Genomic DNA, 27,469 nt, shown 5'->3' with positions numbered 1-27,469 from the left:
TACTTTTATTTGAATGTTCTTATATTTGTTCTGCATTTATTATACTTTCAACTTAACCTACCTAGCTAACAAAATAAAAACATCCAGATCCTCTCTTATACTAAACTTTTTACCAAAGTACTTCTCGCCATGACTCCGCATGTTTCTAATCGCACCAAAGCCACTCGTGACATGTCCATAATTATTGAACCGATAATCAGACAAGTCCATGCATCGATCAAACAGGTACTTTCAAAATCACAAAGCTCGTATTAGAAAGCCGAATGCCAATAACGATAAAATTCTTCGACTTTATTCCAAAGTACGTTCAGTGTAACGTGACCTGCAGTACAGAAATAACTATACGTTATCTGAGAGCGCACTTATACTGGTTGACCTTAGTTTTAAATTTACCCAAGCTTGGTAAGCTATTGTAATGTCATTCTAGTTGAGAGATTGTCCGTACTATCATCGGCTGATTCCTAAACTTTATTGCAACGTATTAAGGTCTAAAAGTAGTCAGCTAAGTGTAGCTATTTGTATGTGTGTACCCGTAATTGCGTATCATGCAAAAACGAGCGTGCAAAAACTTCGCTCCACAGAATCGATTGTGGTACGTGGTGATTAATATAATTTTTATTGTTGTGTATGAGTGAATCTACAGGGTGTCGTTGTGTCGTTAGCCGTGGGCCTTGAATGCAAAAGTCGGTTATACACCTAAAAACTGAATTACATTCAAGAGCCATTAGTGTACAAAAAGGACCTTTTAGTATTAGACATTACTTATGTCTGATACTCGTATTTCTAAAAGTTAAAAGATCAAGATCAAATAATGTAGATTGCAGGTTTTGACATATTTTGTTATTTAAAATCGTGTCTTATAGGTGTTGTTATGTGGTTCACATTAAACGTACCTAACGTTCACATACCCAAGTATGATATTTAAAAAAAAATGTTTTTTATAAACATTTGAGACTAAAACTTGTCCAGTTTGAAGTTCATTTGATCAATCTTTGATGATTTAAGGTTAAAGACATACTGTGTTTTACTCGTTCGACGTTCGGCCGTTGACATTGTAAAAACATCCGAGCCGAATTAACAGTACTCTTAGTACAGTCGTCATCAGATATATCGGAGCGGCCAAGGTGCTCACAAATATCTAAACAGGCCTCTATTTTCAAGGCGTTAGAGTGCGTGTTCAGATATTTATGAGCACCTTGGCTGCTCTGATATATCTGATGGCGACTGTACTACCAGCAGCACTCGTAATTGACCTTTGGTGAACCTTAACTCTTTGCAATAAGGTATACGAATCATCAATTAAGTGTGGACGTAGTACCACGTTTGATGGATCGCCTGCCACGATATATACCACATTCTTTTGTATCGTAGTTTCGAAAAGTTAATATTTATAAATGGGTAAACCAGATTATTTTTATTGACAAGCGAAATGATCGAAAGCTCTTGAGTTAATTACTGAAATCGATTTCGGTAGTCGTTTAAGAGATAACAACGTTAGTAAATTAAATTCTAGTTTGCAGTTTTTCTAACGGCTTATTTAATTAGTTGAAAAACAGGTCAATAGAGACGCAGTGCGAAATTTGAGGTGTGATTAAGCAACAAGAAGATGTGATGCAGAACGGCAGGTACGTTTTACGTTAATATAAGCGTAGGACCTAATAAATAATTTCGATTAAGTCTATGACTTTTTTCCATTCCCTTATTTCGGGGAGGCATAACTGTTGTATGAATTACGTAGTAAGTATAAGGGGTCGTCTACAATAGACGTCATTATGACAAAGCAATGCAGTGCAATATAATAAAATAAATCAGTGCCCAAAATAAAATATTGCATACAAGTGGGAGTCAGTAAAAGAGATAGAAAAGGTGATTTCCGATTACATCCGATGTCATCCTGTAGATGGTATCGGGTTATAATATTTCAGCAAGCTAGAACAGATAGAAAGGGGCGGCATGTTCTTAGATCGCATGCACTAACGCATGACAGATCGAAAGTAATCATTAGTCGTTGACACTATCGTAAGTTATAAATTGAGTGCCCGCGTTGATGTACAAGGGGTTCTACATAGATATATATTGTAGACCACGTAACACGCTACTTTGCATAACGATGATCACTATTGTAATATAGAAGCACATTTAAAGTTCTAGTTTTGAAAAGGCTACCATAAAAAAAGTACATATTTGTAGGGATAGAACAACCCTAATTAAAGATAAAGAAAACACCGTTTAACCCAAAAAAAGTGGAATCGGTAAAGATAAAATATTGTTAATGATTAATGATAAACTGTCCCAATTACGCACTAAAATACCCTGTAGGTAGTACATGCGCGGTTTATTTGGGACTAGGATATTATGCACTGTCTATAGATTACTTTTAACCCCACTATAGAGATATGTAATACAGTAGTAGTCCATAATTATTTTCCATCGTATTTTCACGGAAACGTACGAACGTGTCTTGCTATTTCAGTCAGTCTCGATATAAAAAGTACTGAGGTCTACTAAAGTAACATGACAAATACGAAAGTTTCCGAGAAAATACGATGGAAACAATTATGCACTACATCTGTATATGAATATGTGCGAGTCCCACATAAATTCACTCACAGTGATTAGGGAGTCATTGTTGACGTTCCACGGCTCAAAGGGCTTACTGTTACTGTGGCCAACTTTGACGATGGAGATTACGAGATTAACAGATATAATGACGGAGCTAAAGGGTGAGAGAAACTCACATCGGTTAAGCCCATTAGTATTAAGGTTCTAAATTCATGACGCGGATAAAAGTAAGACTATGCGAGTTTACAAGAGAAACTGACTAATTAAATGTGACTGTTTTGAATAATCACGCTGGAATTATAATCAAGACAGGCAAAACGCTATTAAAGTTAAAATAATTCAATTCGGTTCGTAATACTCACATAGACTAAAAAGATTCTGAAACTTTTTTTACATATATCAATATCACTTTACTGCTAGCTTGCCAAGTTGCTATACGCATAAGTACACCTCTCTTAAATGCATCACGTCAAGTTATTTTAAGTTCTACTATGTGTTGCATTACTCAAGTTACCGGTTAAACAGATAAAGGTAGTATGTAAATTACATTAAAATAAGCACCAAACAACCATAACTCCACACATCGTCGCTGCGCGTACAAAAGTCGCTATGTGATTTTCGACGATTTTTCGGTTTTAATGCCATTTTGAACCTTATTTCTATACGCATATGCTCCAAAAACAGCGTGACGTTTATTTCAATATTTAAGGATTTATCAAATGTAGGTATGTGACGCCTATACAATGAATGCTCTTCCTATAATCGCTAACTGGAATAAATCACATAACTACATTAGTTTATTTGAACAGCAATTACAGACGTGTGCTCGCTATGTGTGGCTTGACACATAGCGATATTTTCTTAAAAATGATTAGATGCGCTTGCTCCCGATATGTAGTTTCTCGCACATAGCGATATTTTTATACTAGTTGCAGTCGATGTTATGTTTCTAGACTGTGCGTTTTACTATACATAGCGGGATTTTCTTATAACAATCGAGTCTACCGTATATTAAACTATTATTTACCCTCAAGTTGTATACAGGTACCTACTAAACATGATTATTTCATGTGAAGCGCTAGTGGCCAAGCTGTAAGAGCGTGCGACTTTCAATCCGGAGGTCGCGGGTTCAAACCCACGCTCGTACCAATGAGTTTTTCGGAACTTATGTACGAAATATCATTTGATATTTACCAGTCGCTTTTCAGTGAAGGAAAACATAGTGAGGAAACCGGACTAATCCCAATAAGGCCTAGTTTCCCCTCTGGGTTGGAAGGTAAGATGGCAGTCGCTTTCGTAAAAACTAGGGATTAGTTGTCAAGCAGACCCCAGGGTCCCATGAACCGTAGCAAAATACCTGGATAACGCAAGGAAGAAGAGTTGACCTTAATATGTTTTGCCTATATTTTCAAAAGCCCGACTTTTAATTGATTGCAGGTTTATTTCGGAAATTATTTAAAACTCAACTAAACAACTAAAAAACAACTTGAAATTCCTTAATAATCTTTTTTTTTTGTTGACAAAGGCCCTCCGGCTTGGGGAGCCATTTGGTGGATATGTAGGACTCCCTCCTGCACCCATCCTCTCCTAGTAAGAGGAGAAAAGGAGATATACCCACTAAAAGCCACTCCGGCGCTCACCCTTCTGGCCGTTTTCATGAGGTGCGGGATGCCTGAGATTCTACTGCTTCCGGCGGCCCTGGCTTATCTTACTCCGGAGTTACACCGCTGGAAAGGAGTCATTGACGCTTGAACAACTGCCAATCGTGTAGCGCCGTGTAGTGCGGGCCCCCACAGCCCGCTGGCCCTGCTAGGGGTTAAGGCGGACAGCAAATTGTGCCCATCTTCTTCACCGCCGTCTGCGCCGGTTCGGGTGCGCGTCGTCAGCTCCTACTCTCACGCTCCCTTTCCGCGGCCTCCTTCCTTGAAAAGACGGTTTCGCAGAAGAAGGCAACTGCGTTCCATTTCCTTTCGCTGCCCAACATAGTCATTAATACGTTGCGCAGCGAAACGTTCCCTAATCCAAGAGCCGCCGTCATGGTGCGACACTCTACGCATTCTATGACTGCAGTGTGCCTCTATGGTATGAGATCCATAGCGACAGTCCTCCAGGTCGTCCTTCTAGCTTTGCTGCATCCGTTCGTGCCCTTGTTGACGCGTCCTCGGCAGTTCTTCGGGTGCAGGGAATTCATTTAGGGCCCTGCACCTGACCCTCCCCCTGTGCGCATCGGCGAGTACCAGAGCCTCTTACTGTCACCCCTTTTTTGACAACTTGAATCATGAAAACATCCTAACTGTACTGTGATTACTTTATAAAGGAATGCAGGAGAAAACCAATGACAGTCCATTATAAGACTGTCATCTGATATTTGACTGTTGAATAAGTATATAAGGGGAAGTTTGAAAGTAGCACCGGTAACGGAGAAGATGAGGAGTAAGTAGTAGGTTAGCGCCGTGGTATGGGAATGTAATGAAGAAAGATGAATGTCACATAGGCAAAACAATGTTAGGGATGAATGCTGATGGACGGAGAGCGGATGGTAGACCCAAAAAACGATGAATAGATTGTGTGAAAGAGGATATGAGAAAGAAAGGAGTGAGTGCTGAGGTGACCAAAGATAAAGGAGAATGGAAGAGAAACACATGTTGTGCCGACCCCATACAACGTGGGATAAGGGCAGGAAGAAGAGAGTCTTTAAAGAGATGAGACTTTTTACATTTCAAGATTTTAAAGGCAACATTTTGATTACAAAACTAGAAAAAATAGATTTTTATCGTTTTTCTCCTTGCTTCGTATATATGTATATTATTTGATTACTTATTGGGCTGGCAAATAATTATCAAACCAATTTAAATGAGTTTACCTAGGTAAACATATTTAGTTCAAAGATATTGTCTGAAACAAATTGATCATAAATGGGTTTAAAGTAATAGTTATAAAAAAAAAGTACGTAGATTATTAATTCACGATTAAAATTCAATTATATTGACTTAAACAGCATTTTTTTCTGTTTTATTGAACGCTTACATCATATTATTAAATAGCCATGTGAGGATAAAGAACAAAAAAAATTTAAGGTCCTTAACAATTAAATCTAACCATGTAATGGTAAGACACTTAGAGGTTATTTATGACCCAAACAAAACTAGCTATGTGACATATTTATGAAAAAGTTTTTATTTCATATTATTAAACATAAAATATCTTTTCATGTAATTCCTTAATGTATGTTAAAGTGCAAATACTTTTGTCACAAAAATATTGATTCATTTATGTCCAATAATTATCGAAATAAACAGTTTTTTGTGTCTCCTGTAAAGTAGGTTAAAAACACATGGCGACTTTTGTACGCGCAGCGACGACATGCTCTTTTCTTATACTCAACAACATAAATTACTCACCTGAGTCTGTTGTACGAAATATGAAGTATAGACGGGAATAAGTCATAAGGTCATAAGCAAATAGGTGAATCCCAACGTCAAAATATACAAATATTTCGTACTCGTAATAAAATGTGATGGTAAGCAAAATGAACCAGTAGGTCGGTCATCGAAAATCTATTTATGAATTTACTTTTAAGGGTTTTTTAATAACAAATCAGTTCTACCTAGTTGATCCGCACCATAACAAATGAATTAAAAGTTACAATTTCAATGATACAATTCAAATTCAAATAATAATATTGCACTACCTTACACTTAAATTTAAGAAAATCATTAATCAATGGAAGTATAAAACACAATTTCACCTACCTTGACATTCAAGATACCATGCAGGTTACTGACCCGTAAACATTGAAGATATTAATTACAGGGCACACACTGATACAGCTAATGAAGAAAAAGTTTCCAAACATGCAGTTAAACATATGCTTCAAGAACAAAGGGTACAATTAAATCAAAGCGAGAAAGATAGCGATGAGAGAGGCGTAAATGGTGTTGAATGAGATTACAAAGAGCCCGGATAAGGCATGCACCAAACTGGGAACCTTGACTAATCGGACCGACCGAGGATGACGGCAAAAAGTAAAAAGTCGGAAACTTTCTAGCGAACATTGTTTACGCGGAGTTATTCTTGTTGGTCAAGTAGAAGACAGTTTGGAAGTTTAGGTGTAAATCGTGACTTACAAAGTTTTGCACTTAACTAAAACTTAATAATTAAGGCCACGTTGCAAATAAAAAACATGTTATATTGAATTAAACTAATGATTTGTCAAAGGAATAATGTGATCAGTCGAAGTCGCGGGCAAAAGCTAGTAATTACATGTTTGTTCAATTTGCAAATTAGACTTAACTCACGAATCAACATCAAGAAAACTACATCCGTCCAAGCAAGTTCGTATAATCTTTTAATAAGATCCCACATCGTTCAAGTAAACCGTAGCTCTTAAGAGAGTTGTTTAAGCCTGGCTAGATGCCAGGCGTCTCATTCCGATCACGGTCTAGGTTACTCGTAAATTTCAGGAAAACTAGTATTAAATCTAAGTTCCTGCTGTACAGATCTATAGGTCACGTAATAGTGGTCCCAAGAGAACACAAGCAATGGGAGTTACACGGCTAGGACGTTATAATCGCAGGGCCACCTGCGACTCGGATGAATCCCCAAGATTTAGATACCACTGTCTGTATTGATAATTTGTAGGGAACACAGCCTCAAGTGGATGTCTATAGTAGTACGTAGTTTGATTAAAAATAAAAAAGATTATAAAGTTTATTTGTGTCTAAAAGCAATTTCTTTTGTAGCTTGGGAAGCTTTTCTAAAAGCAAACTGCGATATAATTGATAAGGATGACCTTTTTATTACTTCTACCAATGAATTATATGGACTTAAGAATATAACCCCACGCTCCAACGATTTATCCAAAAAAATAAAAATGTTAACGACCCTAAAAACTTTTTAACTCGCCCCAACAAAGTAAACAAATAGAGGAAATTAAAAAAGTCACAGCTGTGACTCGACTCAACCCTGAAACTAATTTATTCCGGACAAACAGGATAACAAAAACGGCGCGAAGCTGTGAGAAAGTTTTGGAACTTTAAAAAAGATCTGGATATGGATAGAATCGTTCAAAGATTGTGTTAAAAATTGGGCTTAATTATTAGAAAGGTTTATCTCAGTAATTTCTGAACACCTTTACAATGAAAGAAAAGGAGTAATTAAGTTTAATTGTTTTAATTCCAATGTAATTTTATGGTCGTTATTTATACGAAAAACACTTTATGCCCGTGAATAAGTTTTTTTCCCTTAACTTTGGGTATGATATTAAATCCGCCTGCTGTAAAAGGCTGAACCTTCGCCTATTTGAAACACTCTCGGTGCAAAATATTCGCACCATGTTTCAAGAAATAATAAATTTGAATGCACCAGAGCTACGAATAGGTATACGATGTCTGAGTCTCTAAAGCCACGGTAAGCAGGTCACCATTGACTCAAATCAACTCATAGCTATCGGAAACTTTTAATTAACTGTCATTCGTCGTTGTTAGTCCCTATACCCATTCAGATTGAAAATCAAAATTCTGCCAAAGAATGGGAGTGATTAACGACATGTCACCGTCCCTTGTCATGGAAGTACAAGTCATGCGATATAATAGCAATGCTGTAACGATACGGCGCGAAGTAAATTACCCACGGCAAATTAACTGGGTGTAACTGCGGTAATGTGAGTTTTAATTAATGCTCTGGTATAAATAAAGGCATTATGTTGTATCTGAATATTGATTAATGTTATAAATGACCCTATTACTATCCTCTAATAGGGTTCGGCCACTGTAAAGGCATGTCTATTTGGAAATTACTCAATTCGTCGTCTTGATCAGCATAATTTTACATGCTTTTTTATTTTATTTTTTACCACGGATACTTCACACATCTCTTGGTAAATGTGCACCAAAACTACCTGCTTAAACCTGATTTGCTCTGTTTGATTGATGTTACTATATAAGTAATTTTTATGACACAAAATTATGCGAAACTATGACCGACGAACCGCTTCTTTTGCGTGCTACAATTTCGAAAATGCCAAAACATAAGCTTACATATGTGGAAGAACCAAGGCCTACTCGAGGAATGTATGTTTAACATTTGAATTTTATTATGAAAACGAAGGAAGCACGACCAAATATTTATATTGATAAATTGCAGTCAAATATAAATAAAAACAAATACTTCTTTATTGAAGTATTTACCAAAGGAAGTAAATAAAACCATCATTACATCTACTTGAAAGTAATATTCGATAGCAACGGAAGCACTCCGGCACAGGATATGGTAATAGCAAAGAAATTGAAGCACAGAACGCCAGTCTATTTCAGTCTGCCGTGTAAGGGCGATTTATTTTCAGTCCTATTTCCTCTGCAGCCGTGCTGCCCGTGATGGAGCACTATTGGATACATTAGGCCGACTTATGAGGCAAGTAATAGACAGGTCAACTAAATTTACGAGAGAAAACTAATTTGGATCTAGTTACGGAAACAAAAAAAGAAATCAACGAAAACGAACATACCACACGGATAGCAGCAGACGAGCGTAGAGATTTTGGTAAATATAATTACTCGAGAGGAAAATGAAAGATAAGAAGTGCGATGAGACAAATTATATTAGAAACGGCCTCATTCCGGGCACTGAAAGGTCTCCGGTAACGTTTTAAGGAATTAATTTAGACGTAATAAGTGAATTCGTCAAGATTCCTCGAGCAAATTAAGTTAGAACGAAAATTCAGTCAGGCGTCCTAATGGAGAGTTCTTTGTCAATTACTCGCGTTAAACCAGGTCAGACATTAGATTCTTAGCCTGAAATTAGTTTCCTGTTTATAAAATTATAATTTCTCTGTATCAAACTGTAAACTTGCAATTATGTAAAGAGGTAATGCGATCTAACTTCAAACAAGTACAAGTCTTGAAATACAAATTACAGTAAATAATTCAGCAACCATGTCTGATACAATTTCAACTATTGCACCGCTAGTAAACATAACAATACTTATAAAACAAACATGACTAAAGTACAATTACATCATTCAAGATTGTTGACTGTAACATAAATGTTAAAAGATATTCATCAGATACACCTGGGTCGAAAATGCACGTTTTCAAAACATCTGCGTCCTTGTATGGTTTAGGGGGTGCTCGGACCAATTTTGAACGCCTGTTGTAAACTCATTCCCATAAGTACCCGGAGCGTGGACTATTCAAGTCATCGGGCAATCCAGTGTAACGTTAGACCCGTAAAAACTATACATAACGGAGGAACGCTCTTATATTGGTCCACCTGAGCGTTACACTCGCCGGTGCGAAGAAAGCTTTTGGAATATAATCCCTGGCAGCTGCCTGACAGGTGGTGTGGTACGTGCGCTTCAATTACACGGATTCGCGTTAATTTTTCTTCCTGATGTATAATTTATAAAACTTAAAAAGAGGGTTAAAACTTAATTCTACCTCCTCGCTGCAATAAAAAAGTCTTTGATTCTGCATAAAATTTATATATTTGTCAAGGTTATGTGGTCTCTGTTTGAATTTACATAGATCCATTTTTGATTCACACATGCATATTACAATGTTTTAACATTAGCCTACGTGATGTCATTCTCAGATAATTTATAATCAATACCGGTTTCCTAGGACTTTGATATCATACAAACACAGATAATGGTTCTACCTAGAAGCACCTTATAAGGATGGCTCAGTCCGTGAGCCTCTGTATAATATTCATTAATTACCTCAACCACTGCGATACAGTAGCAGTTCACAGCTAAATTGGTTAGTTGCTTAATATTGCTACCAAATTCGTCAGTTTTTCTACCGTTATAGCCTTTAACATCTAGGATAATCTTGATGTAGAAAACTGGTAAACAGTTACACTACAAATAACGTTGCATACAAAGTTATAACAAGTGAGGTTAACAGTTGAAACAGATGTAACTCAGCAGTATTGTTGCACCTGGTTTGATTTTCCTCGCGCTCAGCGGAATTAATATTCATAAAGCATTCTTGCCGATTACTCAAACTCGCTACACGTGTCGCTAAGGACTGTTTGTTGGAGTTTACAATGTGTTTGCTACGCCGGTTTACTGCAAATGTTAGCTGTTCCCAGAGAAGTAGGTATTGTTCTGATTCCATTTACTGGAATACATTTGTGCCACGTAGGTGGTTCTTAATTAAAATTCACAGCATGTTTAGCAACTATTGAACTATCCAGAAAAATTACAATATTTCGAAAGATTCTTATCATCGACAATTCAAACTTGATGTGACTTATAAGTAGAATCGTCAGCATACTGACCTAAATACCGTAGCTATGTTGACATTCAATTGATTTGATATCTCGACCCATTCATTCATACCAAACAAATTCCGAAACGATTTTCTCACATTAAGCGCTCAATTACATCGAATAGGGATAGAGAAATTATGAAAACACCTAGAGAGTAGATCTTATCGGGCCGCCGTCGATCCCACAGTTGTCAATAGAGCGACTCGAGCGCAGGCTGCCGTACAAGGCAGTGACCGTAGATACTCGATCATAATCGGTGGAAAAACTCCTCGAGCCGGACTTGACCCGTTTGGGATCCAGACGGCCATTTGCGCAAATTCTGCCGTAGTTTATGGCTGTCATTTTGGATTAAGCTGCAGATAACCTGATCTGATTTCTCTAAAAGATTTCTGTTTTCCTGGAGCCGCTTTCACTTCCTAAACGTTTTGCTTGCTACCGTTTATCTATACAACTCTATGATCTACAGTATCTTTATCGAGACCATTATTGCGTCGCCCAAAATACTTTTCAAGTCCAATAAAAACATCTTCAAGATCCATTGAATTCTTTACGCAAACTGCACACCCCTGTGAAAGGACTTTAGAAAGCTTTGTTCCGCTTTAACTGCAACATAATGGGGCTTAATCCACAGCTGCAGTTAGTCACGAGATAAAGGATCGAGGATGCGCGCGAGCATCTGGCGTCCCACGTGCCGCCCGCGCAGGTTTTGAGAAACCTTCGACTTTTTCTCTTTTCCCTCATTCATCATACGTCTATAATAACAGAGTAATTCAATCTGTAATTAAATTTCATTCTCTCCGTCCGATTTGTTATTTCAGATGCGTAGGCAAACGTTTATTATCTTTACTATCACTATTTGGTTCTTTTGTGGCTGGTATAAATATTGCTCACGCTTGAGCTGAACCTACATCAACAATTATTTTAGTTTTATTCTCAGACACTATCGACGTCTAAAGGTCCGCGAGATTTGTTTAAATTGCAGCAAGTTTCTACCGAATATCGACATTTGGCCAAACGTTCGGCACCCTAATGGTGTCATCGCATAGTACCTATGCGTCCCGAATTCGGCTGCACATGTGGGGAGCTGTTTTTTGTCCGTCGACATCTGAGGTCTGTTCCGTAACATGTGCAAATTGTTTAGTTACACTCGAGCTTGTAGGGATTCAGCCTCTTCAGAGGCTTTTAGCAAAACATTAATTATTTGTACATGTGCTAACGTTTAACACAATTCTCATGTTACACTTTAGGTGTACCAATATCAAATCATATTTGTTGTCTATCAGAGTTAGTCTGAATAGTATGGCAATCAAGATCGGAGTAAAGATAAGCATTAAACAAAGCTAATATCAGTGTTGCGATCGTAAAGTAATTAGGTAGGCATCATGTTTGGCAGACCCGAGTCGAGGATTAGTAAAGTAAAGACGCCTATGCTACAAGCGAGTTCAAGGTTAACTGTTAGTTTATCGGAAACGATTATTTCCAAAGTTTTCTACGATTGAACAACAGGCATGCTTGCTTTGTTGTGTAACCTCCATGGTGGTGATTAAATCTCACCATTATTATTAACTGGCTCCATTCAAACACCCACTGCTGCGCTAGGCGGTGGAGCTATGCCGTCCACCCACAAGTCCCGTAGGCGCGACAGGGTCACACACACAAGCCTTTATTCATAATACATCCACTTCTAAACACACCATTATGTTCATGCTAACTCAAATTTACATTCGGAGAGTCAATGTCGTCTGTGTGTGACCAAGGTCTGCCATTGTTTTGGCGGTCTCGGTGGTCCGTATTCACTTAAACATGTTTTTTAAGCCTCTTCTCCCGTGATGTGCAAACCTCGAATGATCCGTGCGTCGTGCAAACCAATCAGATCCTAATCCAGCATACCAACATAGAACACGCACATCATGCATAAACTTAGGGGACTTTACCATTTATTTTCATGTTACTATTCAAGAGGACCATCAGCTTAAGTTTCCAGAAACTCACGAGGGTAATTAGTTTCAGCACTTTCAGCACATAAAGCACACATTCATAATGGAATGTCACTGACACTGCACTGAGATCCACTTAAGACTCACGTCCGTGTACTAAGTTTTGTCACAAGTTTAAATTGGATACACGTTTCGTTCACCGAGCGGAGCGCGCGTGCGTTCACAACGAGCGCTAGTGAGAAACTGAAAGCCGAGTGCAAGCGACGCGAGTCGCGCGGTAGCCGTTCCCCCTTGCTCTTCCCGCCAGAACATCGCACCCAACAAGTCCAGCGACTGCTGCGGACCTTTGTGCGTTTCTCGTAGTTTTTTCTTCTTTGACAGGGCTCGCGTGGGCCGCGATCTGCCGCTCGATAATGTAATAACCCACGATTGTAGTTTATTTACGCGGTGCCGTTATCTGCACACTCGACGACGAGTGCATCGATAAAGTTGCGACATTCTGCACGTCGCCAGCGCCACCGTCAATAGGTGCTCACTGCGACAACTGTTTATCAACATGTCCAGTTCCTAGTAGTTGTCGCTAATAAATGATAATCTATCGAACAAATCTATTTTTATGAAAACAAACGGGTCTAGCTAGAACAACTTGATGAACGTTGTTAAAGTTCAAGATGAATTCATACAAGTTTTATGAAGGTAATCAAAATTGAATTAAGCAGCCAATTAAGCACGCCAAAAAATCTCTTGTTAAACAGAAAGTTTATATTTGGAAATTCAAAATTCGCAGCAAAAATTAGTTAATTAATTTAACAACCGCACATCTGTATTCAGAGCGAGTGTGAAACCTGGCGGGCGAAATATTTCATCGGAACGAATTAAAATTTATCCATCTCTCATCCACAGATTGTGGAGGTGAATAAAAGGCGAGAGGATCTAAAGGGACCATTTGCGAAATACAATAAGACAAAAAGTATATTTTTTATACATACGAGAGTCAAAGGCAAATCAATGTAGGTAGGTTATTTTTTATTTATTTATATTATACATTATAGAACCTATATTAATCGATACTTCAAAAATCTATTTTGAGTTCAGTCAGCATCTGCAGTTCCAAAAAACGTTTCATTACGATCAGAGAAGTTGCGAAATTAATGCGAATGCTGCTGAGATTAAAAGTATCATCTTAGGTATGAGCAAATGCACCTGATTTATCCAAAGCCAAAATTTTTAGTTTTTTATCTTTAATGCAAACCAAAATCCAAAACTAAAAACTAGGTTCGTACTAGGTACGTATCATATTAATTACAAAACTGCTCTCGTCCAAATGTTTCGTAGGCTCCAAAATCATCTGACTAATCGGGCATTAAGTCGAACTGCCCAAACCCTCAATTCTTAGGTTTTGGTCGTTTTTTGACGTTTCTGGGAAGGTCGGACCGCAAGGTCGACCGGTTATTGTTACTATTATTAACAAATCATGGCCGGGGTGAGAATCCAGTTGATCTCCAGTTGCTTTTATTATTACTGAAATAATTAGTTAGGAACTTGAGATGCTCATGCCCGGTTTTGGTGCAACTATGACCGATATTTTTTCAATTGATTGAGCAGGTTTTTTCTCTTTCATTTGGGAGAGAAAAAGAAACAGAAGTGATTTATATATAGATAAATTATAATGGAGAAGCGCTAGTCCTACAAATCTATGTCAGATATATTTCCGCGCTTCGTCGAGCAACTTATTGCAGGAAAAAAAATATACAGAAAATCCAAATTTTTACCACAGCTGGGTAAGTGGCTATCTGGTCTCGACTGTGTCGAGTAGTTGATTCTAGGTATCCACTTGGTCTGTTAATTCCGTCAACTTCACCGGTGCCTTGATTTAGCTAGTCTTCATCCTCACCTATCTTTAATCATCCATTCTTCGATTTAACTTACCTGTAAAGAAATATAACGATTATAATTTATAATTTATAACGCTTATAACTCAATATATCTACATGACATCGTGGCAAAATAATTCTACACTAGCTATCAACGCTTTTCGATGTATCATCATATTGCCCTAAAGACCCTGTTGGACTATCCGTTTTCCTGCATTTCTACAATTTTGATCAGTACCATATCACACTACGTCTTCATGTAGGTACATAATAACCATACAATTTTTTTTAGCCGAAGCAGCATTGCATGTAAAATACGCAAGTACCTAAGTATAACGGGTTAGCACTAAATGACTAGCACGTCATTATATTGAAAAGTGAAGGAATACTGCCGATTGTTTTATTGGTTCTTGATAGCGTTAATTAATTTTCAAAAGTCGCATCAGAGTGGATTTTAATTAGTCAACAAAACCGGTAGCACGGTCGATGCACTGCTGCGAAGGCAAGGGCTACCGTCCCGAATTGTCTTTCGGCTTTTTAAATTGCGAATTAAAAGTTAGGCATGCAAAATGAAAGTTTCCCACCAGACTTCCGGAGGAGTATTATGCCCACCACACACATATTAGGTTAAGTTGTAAATCCGAGTAGGTGGTCAATTTTACAGCAGACTTGCACTGGTCTACCTGAATGCTAAATAATGCTTCGAGTATTATAAATAACTTTTTAGGAACATAGGCAATTCAGCGAGTTCTTATTCGAGCGCTTTTTTTCTCGCCAAAAATTTCAAAGCACCAAACGATTCAAACAAGCGAAAGAGATCTTGCGAAATACATACATACATACTTGAAATTTCGACCTTTTAGTTATTTTAGTTGTCGGAACGTGAAAAGAGCATACCTGGGCCGCCCAGACAAAAAGACGTCCTATTAGACGCCCCAGGTATCGCTGGTGCGACAGGGTGGAGGCGGATCTGCGCGAACTTCGAGTCACCAATTGGCGAGAGGTCGCACAGGATCGAGAAAAGTGGCGCTGTTTTGTGTCGGAGGCCAAGTCTCATTTTGGGTCGCTGAGCCAACGGAGTAAGTAAGTAAGTAAGTTAGTTATTAATACATCCTCATCATCGTAATTCGACAGCCGTAAACCTATAACAACAACTTTTAAAAACTTCCGTAGATTGTTTGTTGTAAATGAAACTTTATATAAACCTGGGAAATCCCCCATAAGCTAATTCTTAGAGATCCGGTTGTAAATGAAACCAAATTAGCTTTGTTTTACTAAACATTTCCATTAAGTACGTGAGTTAAATAAAGGAAATCAAGTGGAAACAAGAGTTCAAAGGATGAATGGTAATATTATTGTAACATTGATATCTTGTATCGGCCGTATCTATCTTCCATCTTACAGAACAATCGCTTCGCGAGTTCAGTCAAGCATGACTCCTACGCCCTAACATGGGCAAAAGCCAGATAGGTGCAGCTTGTTTGGTTCTAGTTTCGAGCGCGCGTTATGTTATAATCACAAGTTGTTTTACTAAATAAAAAAATTAACGTGACTTAAACGACAATAATATCACAGAAAATCCTAACCCAATAACTACCCACGTCCCACAGGGAGTTATTAAGACCTTAATTTGGCTGAAGGTGAAAAGAACATATTTTATTTTAATAAAAATAGTGTAAGTTTTAAAGGTATGTACATATTATGTCATTTATGTCTGTTTCACTAGTCTATTTGTCATTTAAATACTATGGATTGCATGTATTATAACATAAAGTACCACAAACATTTTTTCTTTGCAATTATTAAGCCTACACAATTAACGGGCCAGTTTGTTCATTCTTATGGTACTGCTTGATGTGTCAGTGAAATATCAAGCAGTACCATAAGAAGACAAGATGGATGATTGAGACTGAGAATATTCCAGCAATGGGATATTAGGTAGTTAATATCACACTGGCACCGCCTTAGTGTGAACGTCGCCTAAGGGTATTAAAGACGAAGAAGTATTATTCGCTGAAACGCTTAGACTTCAGATACACCTAAGATAGCCTTTACCCTTCAGATACCATACCTATATCTTCTTAAAAGTTGTTGGAATTATAGCTTTCTGTGAATTATAAAATTTTATACAGACATGTCTAGCTGCGGGAAAGAATCATAAACGCGCCGTTCGATCGGAGACTCAATTTGCTCTCCTCAATTTCTCCACTTTAAATAGAAACCTTAAGAATTATAAACGCACCGTTGGACGGCAGACTAAACAGGCTCTCCCTATCTTCACACTGCCATAGCCCCTTGTCAGCCTACGCTACGTTTAGACTTCCTACGTCGCCGTGTTCGTTTTGTCCGTCTATGTCCAAGTTGTTAGGTTAGGACCAGTTTGTTCGTCCTTATGGTAAGTACAGTTCGATGTGTCAGTGAAACAGGCAAGATCGATGGGTGAGAATATTCCAGGAGTAAGTTACTGACATTAAATAAATAAATAAATTAAAATAAAATAAAAATAAAAAGCCTTTATTAATTCTCTACATAAAAAAATTAAAATATGTTTATAAAAGTAAAAAAAAAAGTTTTCTATTGTGTAGAGACCCCTCTACGGGTGAAGGCCTCCTCCAGATTCAGCCAGTTTTTCCTGTCCGGTTCTGTGACCAGTCTTGACCGGCTGTAGCCACGATTTCGTCGAGCCATTTTTTCTTTAGGTTTCCCTTTGTTTCTTGTCCCCGAAGGGCTCCGCCATAGGGTGGTTATTTTTGCCCATCTGTCCCTATGCATACGTGCTGTATGGCCACACCATTTCCATTTTAATTTTTGCGCAAATAATAATGCGTCGATTACACCAGTTATTTGCCGTATGTCTTTGCTCTTCTTTTTATGGATTAATTTTATATTAAGTATGGATCTTTCCATGGCGCGTTGGCAGCGTTGTATTTTATTCCGCGCTTGTTGATTGTATCCGCGCGTTTCCAAAATTTAGACCATGTAATGGCGATACGTCTTGATATTTCGTCTATATTTCTGTTTTTGTTGAAGGATATTAGTTTACCTAAATATACGTATTCTTTCACATACTGAAGTGTACCTAAATATACGTATTCTTTCACATGCTTACAGTTACTGACATTACGATTTTTATTTTAAATGTTTCGAGACGGTCTCTTTCCATTTCTTAAAAATTATATACATAGTTGTCCTATCCCTGTCGTTATTAGTGACTACGTGTAAGATTATAATTTTTTGTCAGTGTGTATCCATACTAATATTATAAATGCGAAAGTGTGCCTGTCTGTCTGTCTGTTTGTCTGTCTGTTACCTCTTCACGCTTAAACCGCTAACCCGATCTAGTTGAAATTTGGTATAGAGATAGTTTGAGTCCCGGGGAAGGACATAGGGTTTTTATCCCAGAAGTCATCCTTTAAGAGGGTGAAAAGGGGGGGTGGAAGTTTGTATGGGGAATCGATAAAAATCAGAGTGGATAAAAAATAAGCTACTCAAATTACTAACTCCACTAACAATAAGCTAAAACAATGTTACTCTGGGAGCTAAACATTAAGGATTCAGTATTGTTCTTTTTTTATCCACAGATTGTCGCGGTCAGTCTGCAAACCTTTTTAATTCCGGTATAATTAAAAAACGTGGCGCAACGTGGAATAAAATGGTTGAAAAATTAATTAACAAATTGTGTATCTCAGCTATTCTTCGTAACTACGATTATTCATGAAAAAACGTGCATGAAATAAGTACTGAGGAAGGAAACAAAATAGCCATTAGTACCTACAGAATTCTAACTGTCGAACATGATTGATGTTTGTCGGTAGAAGTTCATGTTGTCCTTCCCTATATGACACGTTCTCTTTCTCACTGTTTAATTGCTATTCGGATAGCAAAGATAGATATAACTCCGTAATAGATGGATACAGTCTAAGGAAAAAACGTGCCTCGAAAATCAAGAAAATTTGATTCTCGTTCAGAGGGCGCTACTAGTTTTGGCCTACAGTCGTATAGATGGCGTTGACGGTTTCGTTTGTTATTTAACAATTTTAACGCATATCAGTGAAAGAACATAGGTCAAAATCATAAAAATAATTAATGCAAATAAAAAAAACATTTATCTATATTTAAATACATTCTATCGTATTTTTATAAATCTTCATTTTTAGTTTTAAAGTGTGTCGACAGATGGCAGTGAATTTACTGGGGTTACAAAATTTACTATGACAGTACCGCTCTAGTATAAGTTACTCTATGCGGATAGTAAGTAAATGATCAAGCATGGCTAAGATTACTCTCATTAACCACACATAAACACTTCCATAATTTATTTTCTGATTGTTTGTGGTTGTTCATTACTCTCTTCACAATAATTAGACCGCCAACATAATTTTTGAGGCAGGCCATTTTACGACCGCGAAGTACATAATATATGCGCCATCCACACTTAAGGTCCCTATTTCCATTGCTCGACACAAATGTTCTGTGCCTAGATCTACAGTAATCTCATGGTTGACCTTTTATGCTAATTGGGTAAACACTGAGTATGTTTCTTGTTTATCTCCTTTGTTAGGAGGAACAGGAAAGTCACCATAATTTAAAAAGGTTCCTTATTAACATAGGAAGTTCCTTTTAAATGGAAATGCACGTAAAATGTATGTATGTAAATTGTGTCGCCATATGGAGTCAAGAATTAAATCATGCTTGCCAGCAGTAATTCACACATTTTATTAAGGAAATTGGTGGTATCAAAGCAGGTTCAGTAATGTCGCAACAGTAGTGCAGCTGCAGTTGAATAACACCTTTACTTCGCACACCTTTAAGCTTTAAGTGAAAACGTTTTAAAATCACAATCTACTTATGATCGCACAAAACAATATTTCCCACTTTTAAAGAGCTGATAAGAGCGGTGCCAACAAGTCTGCTAACACTGCGTCATTCTTTATCTGTGGAATGATTGATTATGTTATCTGTCGTACTTGTTTTACAGTTTTATCGATCGAGCACTTTGAAACTTGTCAGAGTAGTTTAGGTTAAGAGGATTAAATGGCGATACGAGGTGGATTTAGGGTAGCAAAGAAGCATCAATGTCGACCAAGTGCGAGCAAATGATTATACGCTTTCATGGTGATAAACAGTCCTTACCTTACGCGCTGGCCACGACAATGTGCGCCTAGCTTATTAAGCTAAGGCGACAACCATAGGTTGGAGCGAGACACAGCGATCGGACCTTTCGTTCCCACCTATGGTTGTCGCCTTAGCCAGGGCGTTAGATTCAAATTTGCCGCCTTTTTACTGACAAAATTGGTTTGCTATACTATATTTTGTTACATCAAAATCCCCAAATATTGTAATCATATACATTCCCGGCTACAATTGTACGCCGGATACAAAACTGTCTGTAACCGAACACGACCGCCACGGTAATTGTCTGGATAGGGTTACGGAAGTGGGGGGATTCGGCAATTAATATGTGAATGTGGTTAAAAATGGATTAGGTTTTCGATATTTTTCATTGTCTAATATGCAAGTTAACTTTCCAATCTGTATTGAGCTAGCATAAGCATAACCTAAGGATAGCCCGCAGTGTGACATGTATACCTAAAGGTTGGTGATGACCAAGGATTAAGAAGGGATGGTCTGTGGCTATAGGTAGTCTTAGTCGATTTTTATTCAGATTGCATGTCCGATACATTTAGATATTGTTTATCTTCTGAAATTGTAGGTTTTAGACTGTTTTTGTCTCGACTTTAATTGGATCAATTCTGCAGAATCTAAAAAATACATGTTGTCTTTGTACTGTTCTCTGTAATAAAGAGTATTTGTATTGTATTGTTATTTTCAATGTGTTTAAACTTTTAATGTATTTTTTTTCTATTAAATTATGAGCAAATGAAAAATTGTTGCATAGACCTCCGGTGCCATTCGCACGCGTTTGCTGTGCGTTCAGATTTCAAAAAAGATGGATGAAGCACCATTCACAAGTCATCCCTAAAGACAAATTATTTGTATGTACTAAAATTTATGTATTACTTAGAAGTAGAAATACCACGAATCCTAATTTACTTCCACTTATCTGCTGCTCTTTTAGTAAAAAATATTATAACCTTTTGTAAATGCTGTTACTTCAGGCGACGCAATGACCACCCCCGCCGCTATTTTCGTCAAAGTTATTTACATATTTAACGCTCAATTGATAGGGGTTGATCAATTTGAGCCCCGCCTCGGTAATTTTGATCAATTATCTGACTATTTGAAAACGGAGTACCTAATTGATGTGAATTTCAATAAGTCAGTCAATGTAAAACGTTTTAACTTACTCATACCAGTGCTCGACATGCTAATGCCCAATAGGTGACACCCTGTTGTCATCTATTGGCAATGACGTACCTCTATTGCCAATTATTACAATGTACTGGGACAGTGACGAGGAATCGGACATCTATCTTAGTCGTCCAAGATTTAAGTAGTCAACCGGGATAAAAGCGTCACTTAAGGCTAAATAGGTTGATCTGTGTAAGATGCCCCTTAATATTTATTTATTTATAACCTCTTTACAAAACGTATGTTTAAGTAAGTATACCATTTATGAGTAGGTATTGTAACCCTTATTTATAGCTTCAAAACATACACGGTGTTTTAAGCACTCTTTGAGAATAACAGCACTAATACTACACAATCAGACAACAGTCTTTTGTTTTTAAAGCCCATTTAGATCGTTACTGCCTTCACTTTGATAACCCATCATTTCGACTCCTAAAGAGTGTTATTTAAACGGGGGCGTAGTTTTTCATATAAATCCATAATTCTGGCAGTGTATGTGTTTTCATTGCTTTCCAAGTTGAGCGCTCAGACCAACTAATGTAAGGCGGCCTTTAGTTTAGTAAGTCTGCTTTGCGCGCTGTCTTTTTGCAAGGATTTTATTACTGACAATACAACTTCCTAAATGTTGCCCCTATTGTGCTTTATTTGTTTTAGTTTTGCTGTACGTTTTTATTTGCGAAAAAAATTACTTAATTATTTTTAATTTTAGTCTAACCTCTCCTCTACAACCTCTACAAATCCCTCACAACTAGAGCTGACTATTTTGTCTAAGTCTACATAAACAAATTAGGTACTACATATCTATGATTGCATATCCGGCTCGCATTGTAACACACGCCACTCGCTTTTTTGACCCTTCTTATACAACGCTTGCATAAAATACTGTTGCGAAACTGTAGTGTTAAAAAATAGTTATTCGTGCAACAAGAGAGGAAAGGTGGTTTTTCTTGCGAGTGTTTATTTTGAGTCCCGAGAAAGCGAAAGATTCTATAATTGAATCATTCTAAGGTAGAATCTTGAGCGTAGCGAGGGACTCAAAAACACGAGATGTAAAATAACTTTGCTCTCGTGTTACACACATAATTTTTCACTCAGTAGTGAGAACATATAAAAGGTTAAAATGTATTTCGAATTACACAGAATAAACAGAAAAAAAAAAGTATTATAATATGTACGATACGATAAGATACGATACGAGACGAGACGGACCGGACCGGACCGGACCGGACCGGACCGGACCGGACCGGACCGGACCGTACCGTACCGTACCGTACCGTACCATAAAAAAAATGAAATAAAAGTATGAAGTTCATGGCCTTCACTAAATTAAAAAGCTACATTGTTTCACTCCCTGGAGTGAGGAAAGTCGCACTTTCCTCACTCCAGGGAGTGACGAAAGTAGGCTTGTTCGAGCTGCTGAGGTGAAAAAGTTGTTTCTAGCTTGAACTCTGGTGAATTGGGGGGCGATTGCAATAGCACCCCGGCTTCGAAGTATTCGCTAATTGTGCCGTATTATTTATGGCAACCATCAATTAAACTAATTTGTGTTTTATGATTTTACCACCTATCAGGATATTAGCTGAGGGCTACTTGAAGTACCGCTTTTATATGAAAATTGGAACTCGGTAAACTTTCAAAAGCATAGGTTTAAAGAGAATAAGAACTTTAAGGACGGTCTAGTAAAGATCAATTTATAATGCAAGAAAATTATAGTTGCAATATTTTGTAATTATACTATATAATATTTAGTGTAAAAATCTGACAGTTATAATTGATAAATGCTTGCTTATACTTGTAAATAATTCGCAAAAGTTGATCTGGATCAGTAATAAAAAATAAATCGGTTTAATACCCTTTTTGGGTTTAATTATGCGAGGTAATTCTATTTTTATTATTCAGTCATCTACTTTAACTTTTATTGAAGAAGTTATGTAAGCATGTGTCGACATTCTGAATCATAATTTACAAATAAAAACTACTTATTCACTTATTCTCTTTATGTGCAAACGTATTAACCAGAAAAACATTTGGGAATCTTTGATCTGAAGCTTAGACGTAGTATTGATTGGATAGCGATGCGGCTAACCAGCGTATGTCTCCCTATGATAGCTGCTCTGAAGGCTAATATACAACCCATCATTGTATTAATTATTATCGTCTCATCGTTTTGGGATATCCATTAGATATCCATTGGATGTCTAAGTAATATCTTAAGCAAATCTTAAAGAGATCTTTCAAGAGGACATTGAATCGTGGAAATGTCAAATTTGACATAACTATCTTAAATATCTCGTTATCTTTTCTGTTTCATAGTATCTAGTGGATATCTAGTTGATATTCAGATCAGTGTTCGAATTGGCCCGTCAGCCTCGAAAATTCGCCACCACAGACAACTATATCTAGACTGATCATTTAACAAACGACTACCGATGAGGCCTACCGCAGTGCTTTCAACTTTTAATTGTCACAAATGCATGCATTTACATACCTAAGTGAATCCCATTAACGAATCAGGAGTAAAAACAACACACGTGTGGCCCAATTATAAGAATGGGTATTATTTTTACGACACATCCGACGCCGACATTCCTCGAAAAGGAAGGAAATAATACCAGAGAAAAAGATTACGGCCGTTTGTCGTGACATTATACGACATGTTTGACATGTTTATGTTTATGATTGAGTGAATTTATCGATGTATAGGTACGGAATAGAGTTACGGTAACAACATAAAGTACATTATGCAAGAGTAATGTAATGGACAGGCAGATAAGGGTTCATCTATTAATTACCGCACACGAATTTCGAAGTTTTTGACCCCTCCCCCCTCCTTGTCACACTTGTTCACATTTGGCAAACCCCTCCCCCCCTGGTGAGACGTCACATTTTTGTATTATTAATATTTTATCATAATATTTTTGACAAAGAAATAGGTATTAGTAATTTTATAACCCAAAACAGATTGTTCACTGTCTGCTAATGCTAACTAAAAGCAATGTATTTTTTATCTTCACTTTACTTTTTATACTTTGACCGTTTCGCTTCGTTATTATAGTTTTAATATTAAAGATACTCGAACCGTACTGAATTTCGGTATATCGATGTTCGGTATGATTGTTCCGTTCATCAATTATCTTTTCTGTCGCTTCCTACGGAACACTGAAAGCATATTTTTACTTAACTTTGCTTTTATGATCGATATATCGATGTATTTTTAAGATCGATTTTTCCTTTATCTAATCATTCGTAATTTTACATTATAAGTAGGATCCTTGACAACAATTTTTTATATCTACCGATGGGTGTGACACTTAAAAGTGCCTTCTTATTATGTCACATTGATTGCCACGGTAAAAATTGTCACAGAACGGAATAGATATAAGTTTCTGTCCTCCATTTTTAGGGTTCCGTACCTCAAAAGTTAAAAACAGAACCCTTATAGGATCACTCGTGCGTCTGTCTGTCTGTCTGTCTGTCCGTCTGTCACAGCTTATTTGCTCCGAAACTACTGGACCAATTAAGTTGAAATTTGGTACACATATGTAAGTTTGTGACCCAAAGATGGACATGTAACGTAAACATATTAATTTTAAACACGGGGGCTAGTTTTGGGGGGTAAATGAGAAAATTAAAAAATAAAGTTTGTCAAACTATATCGTGTTATACATCAAATGAAAGAGCTCATTGTGAAAATCTCAAATATATATTTTTTTATAATTTTAAGATAAATAGTTTAGAAGTTATTCAAGAAAACAGGCAAAAATGACCATTCCCCCCTTTATCTCCGAAACTACTGGGTCAAAAATTTAAAAAAAAATACACAAAATAGATCTTTACCTATAGATTACCGGAAAACCTATTAGAAATGTGCAGTCAAGCGTGAGTCGGACTTAATTACTTAGTTTTTGATCCGACCCATCTTTGAGACATTTTACATAAAAAATACATTGTTTAAATTGCGTAATGTACGGAACCCTTGGAACGCGAGTCCGACTCGCACTTGGCCGGTTTTTTTTTTAAAGACTTCCTAACCCGATCCAAACTTGTAATATGCGAATAAAAATAAACGTCTTAAATTCATAACTGTTACATATTAAAAATAAACGCCTAAACACATGTATGTCGTATCCAGATGTTAGACAAAGGTCAACATCTGGATACGACATCGGATTTTGACCAGCGTCATTCCAATCCCTTACCTAATACGGGCGAGTCTAAAGAATCTAAAGCTTAATATAACTAGTATAATAGCAAGCTGCAACAACCACAGTTGACGGACTGATCAACGCAAGCATTAACTGTAAAACTTCCAATACAATACAATTTAGCAAACGTTTTAAGAAAAGTTAAACGCAAAATTATAGTTTTCATATTGAATTTTTACGTTTTAATTTAAAAAAAAAAACACGGACCCTAGGTGCTTATTCTATTTATTATATTAGTTAAATAGATACCTATCATATTATGTATTAGCATAATATGCAGAGAACATCTGCACCCATCACTGTCAATTGACCACGACTAGGGTATAGATAAAATTTTCTCTACTGAGCTCGTTCACTTACCTGTATTAACAATGGCATTCTGTTAAACAAAAGCCATTATTTCTTTTGTGTGCGCGCACAATGGTCACGCGCACACACAAAAGAAATAATGGCTTTTGTTTAACAGAATGCCATTGTTAGTACAGGTAAGTGAACGAGCTCAGTAGAGAAAATTTTATCTATACCTATAGCCAGATTTTTTTTGAGTAATATAGTGTTTGGCGGTTTAAAGGATCAAAAAATTAAGTACACACAGAAAAAAATACAGTACCTGTATTTCTATATGTCTAAAATAGTTTTTGCTCATTTTAGTTTCAGTTTAAAATAAAGTATTTTTGCGTACTTTGTGTGTTTCGTATTTCATAAAGTACACAGAGGCCAAATATAGTATAATACTATATATTATAGTAACCTGGCAACCCTAACCACGATACTCTGCAAAGAGTATACCAAATGACTGAGAAAAAGGATATGTACATATTAAGCTACTACAGGTATAAACAAAGAAAAACAGCAGAAACCTGTTAAGTTCCTAAACAGTTACGCTGGTTCGTATGAGAACTCAAATACAAGTAGCCAGCGCTCGCGGAAGCAATGGGAATGCATGGTGGGTTCCTGGGTTCACACGACTAACTAATTTCACAGGCAGTTCTAGCAAGTGACATGTTTATGAGTTATGCTGGACCACAGATTACCGCCCACAGACTCTTTCTGAGAGAAAATTTTGTTCTTTTACTTTACACATTAGGTACTTTCAGCAAAAAAGTGTTCTGCAAAATCAGTCGTACAACACTGAGCTCATGTTTTATAGTACATTACGATACAAGTAAAAATAGTAAATTCGAAACGAGTGGCGATAATTTAAAACACGACCCAAGGGAGTGTTTTACATCGACACGAGTTGCGAATTACCCATTCGCACATGTATCGCACAACGTTTTACAGTACATTAAATTTTCGACATAGTCACGTACTGTGCTAATTATCGTACTAGTGCAGTAAAGTAGCACCATAAGTACTGTAAAATATTTTATTTTTGATATTGTCTATCGTGTCATGCATCACTGTGCATTTAGGTAAGTAAATGTCAGAAAGTGACGGTCATGTTGACAAGGCGACAAAAGGGCGTGTAGCGCGACTATCTTAGGTCGTATAATTTATAAGCGTGAATACAATTGAAATGAGCGGTAGCGATTTTTTCTTAAGGCCCCGTGAGTCCGGAACTCACTCTAACCAAAGAGGGTATAATAAGATAGAGCGGTACTGTCATAGTAAATTTTGTAACCACAGTAATTTCACTACCATCTATCGACACACTTTAAAACTAAAAATGAAGATTTATAAAAATACGATAAAATGTATTTAAATATGAATAAAAGATTTTTTTTATTTGCATTAATTATTTTTATGATTTTGACCCATGTTCTTTCACTGATATGCGTTAAAATTGTTAAATAGCAAACGAAACCGTCAACGCCATCTATACGACAGTAGGCCAAAGCTAGTAGCGCCCTCTGATCGAGAATCAAATTTTCTTGATTTTCGAGGCACGTTTTTTCCTTAGACTGTATCCATCTATTACGGAGTTATATCTATCTTTGCTCTAACTGAGCCAGTGCGAGAAGGCTGTGCGTGCCCGGGATCGCGGATATCATGTTTTTGAATTTGAATTTTTTGTTTGATCCAAAATAAAATTGCGCATTTTAGCAGCAATTTTCATATTTTTAGCTTTTATGCATCGATGTTTCGAATCGGTGCATAAAAATATTAAAAAGCAGTAATTTCAAAAAGCGCTACGTTTTTTCAAAAACTTTGCTGGCTGAACCTACTGCACTTTAAAATGCAATACATATTTATATTTTATTTATATACAGTGCTTTTCACCGGTTAAATTGAAGCACTAATGCATGTGTTGTATCCGCTAGTCGTCTGATACCCGTAATTGCGCAATCTAGTAAGTGATCCGTAT

General features: G+C 37.0%; 1 protein-coding gene across 5 annotated transcripts in view; it reads right to left on the bottom strand.

The window, feature by feature from the left end:
- Positions 1–27,469, bottom strand: part of LOC134744385 (caskin-2) — a 394,551-nt gene that overhangs the window by 168,651 nt on the left and 198,431 nt on the right. The window contains exon 1 of one of the 5 annotated variants that reach the window (XM_063678179.1): positions 12,768–13,142. The exons of 1 other annotated variant lie outside the window; for it this stretch is intronic. Coding sequence is in view for 2 of the 4 variants with exons in the window: in XM_063678181.1 (XP_063534251.1) it covers positions 12,768–12,801 (34 nt within the window). In the remaining 2 variants the exon portion in view is untranslated. Of the gene's footprint in view, positions 1–12,387; positions 12,425–12,767; positions 13,143–27,469 lie in introns of those variants that run through there. 3 more of the 5 variants (XM_063678178.1, XM_063678181.1, XM_063678182.1) reach the window with 3 other exon arrangements.

The sequence above is a fragment of the Cydia strobilella genome, chromosome 9 (genome assembly GCF_947568885.1).
Source record: "Cydia strobilella chromosome 9, ilCydStro3.1, whole genome shotgun sequence".
NCBI lineage: Eukaryota > Metazoa > Arthropoda > Insecta > Lepidoptera > Tortricidae > Cydia > Cydia strobilella.
This window is presented reverse-complemented; position numbering and strand designations above follow the sequence as displayed.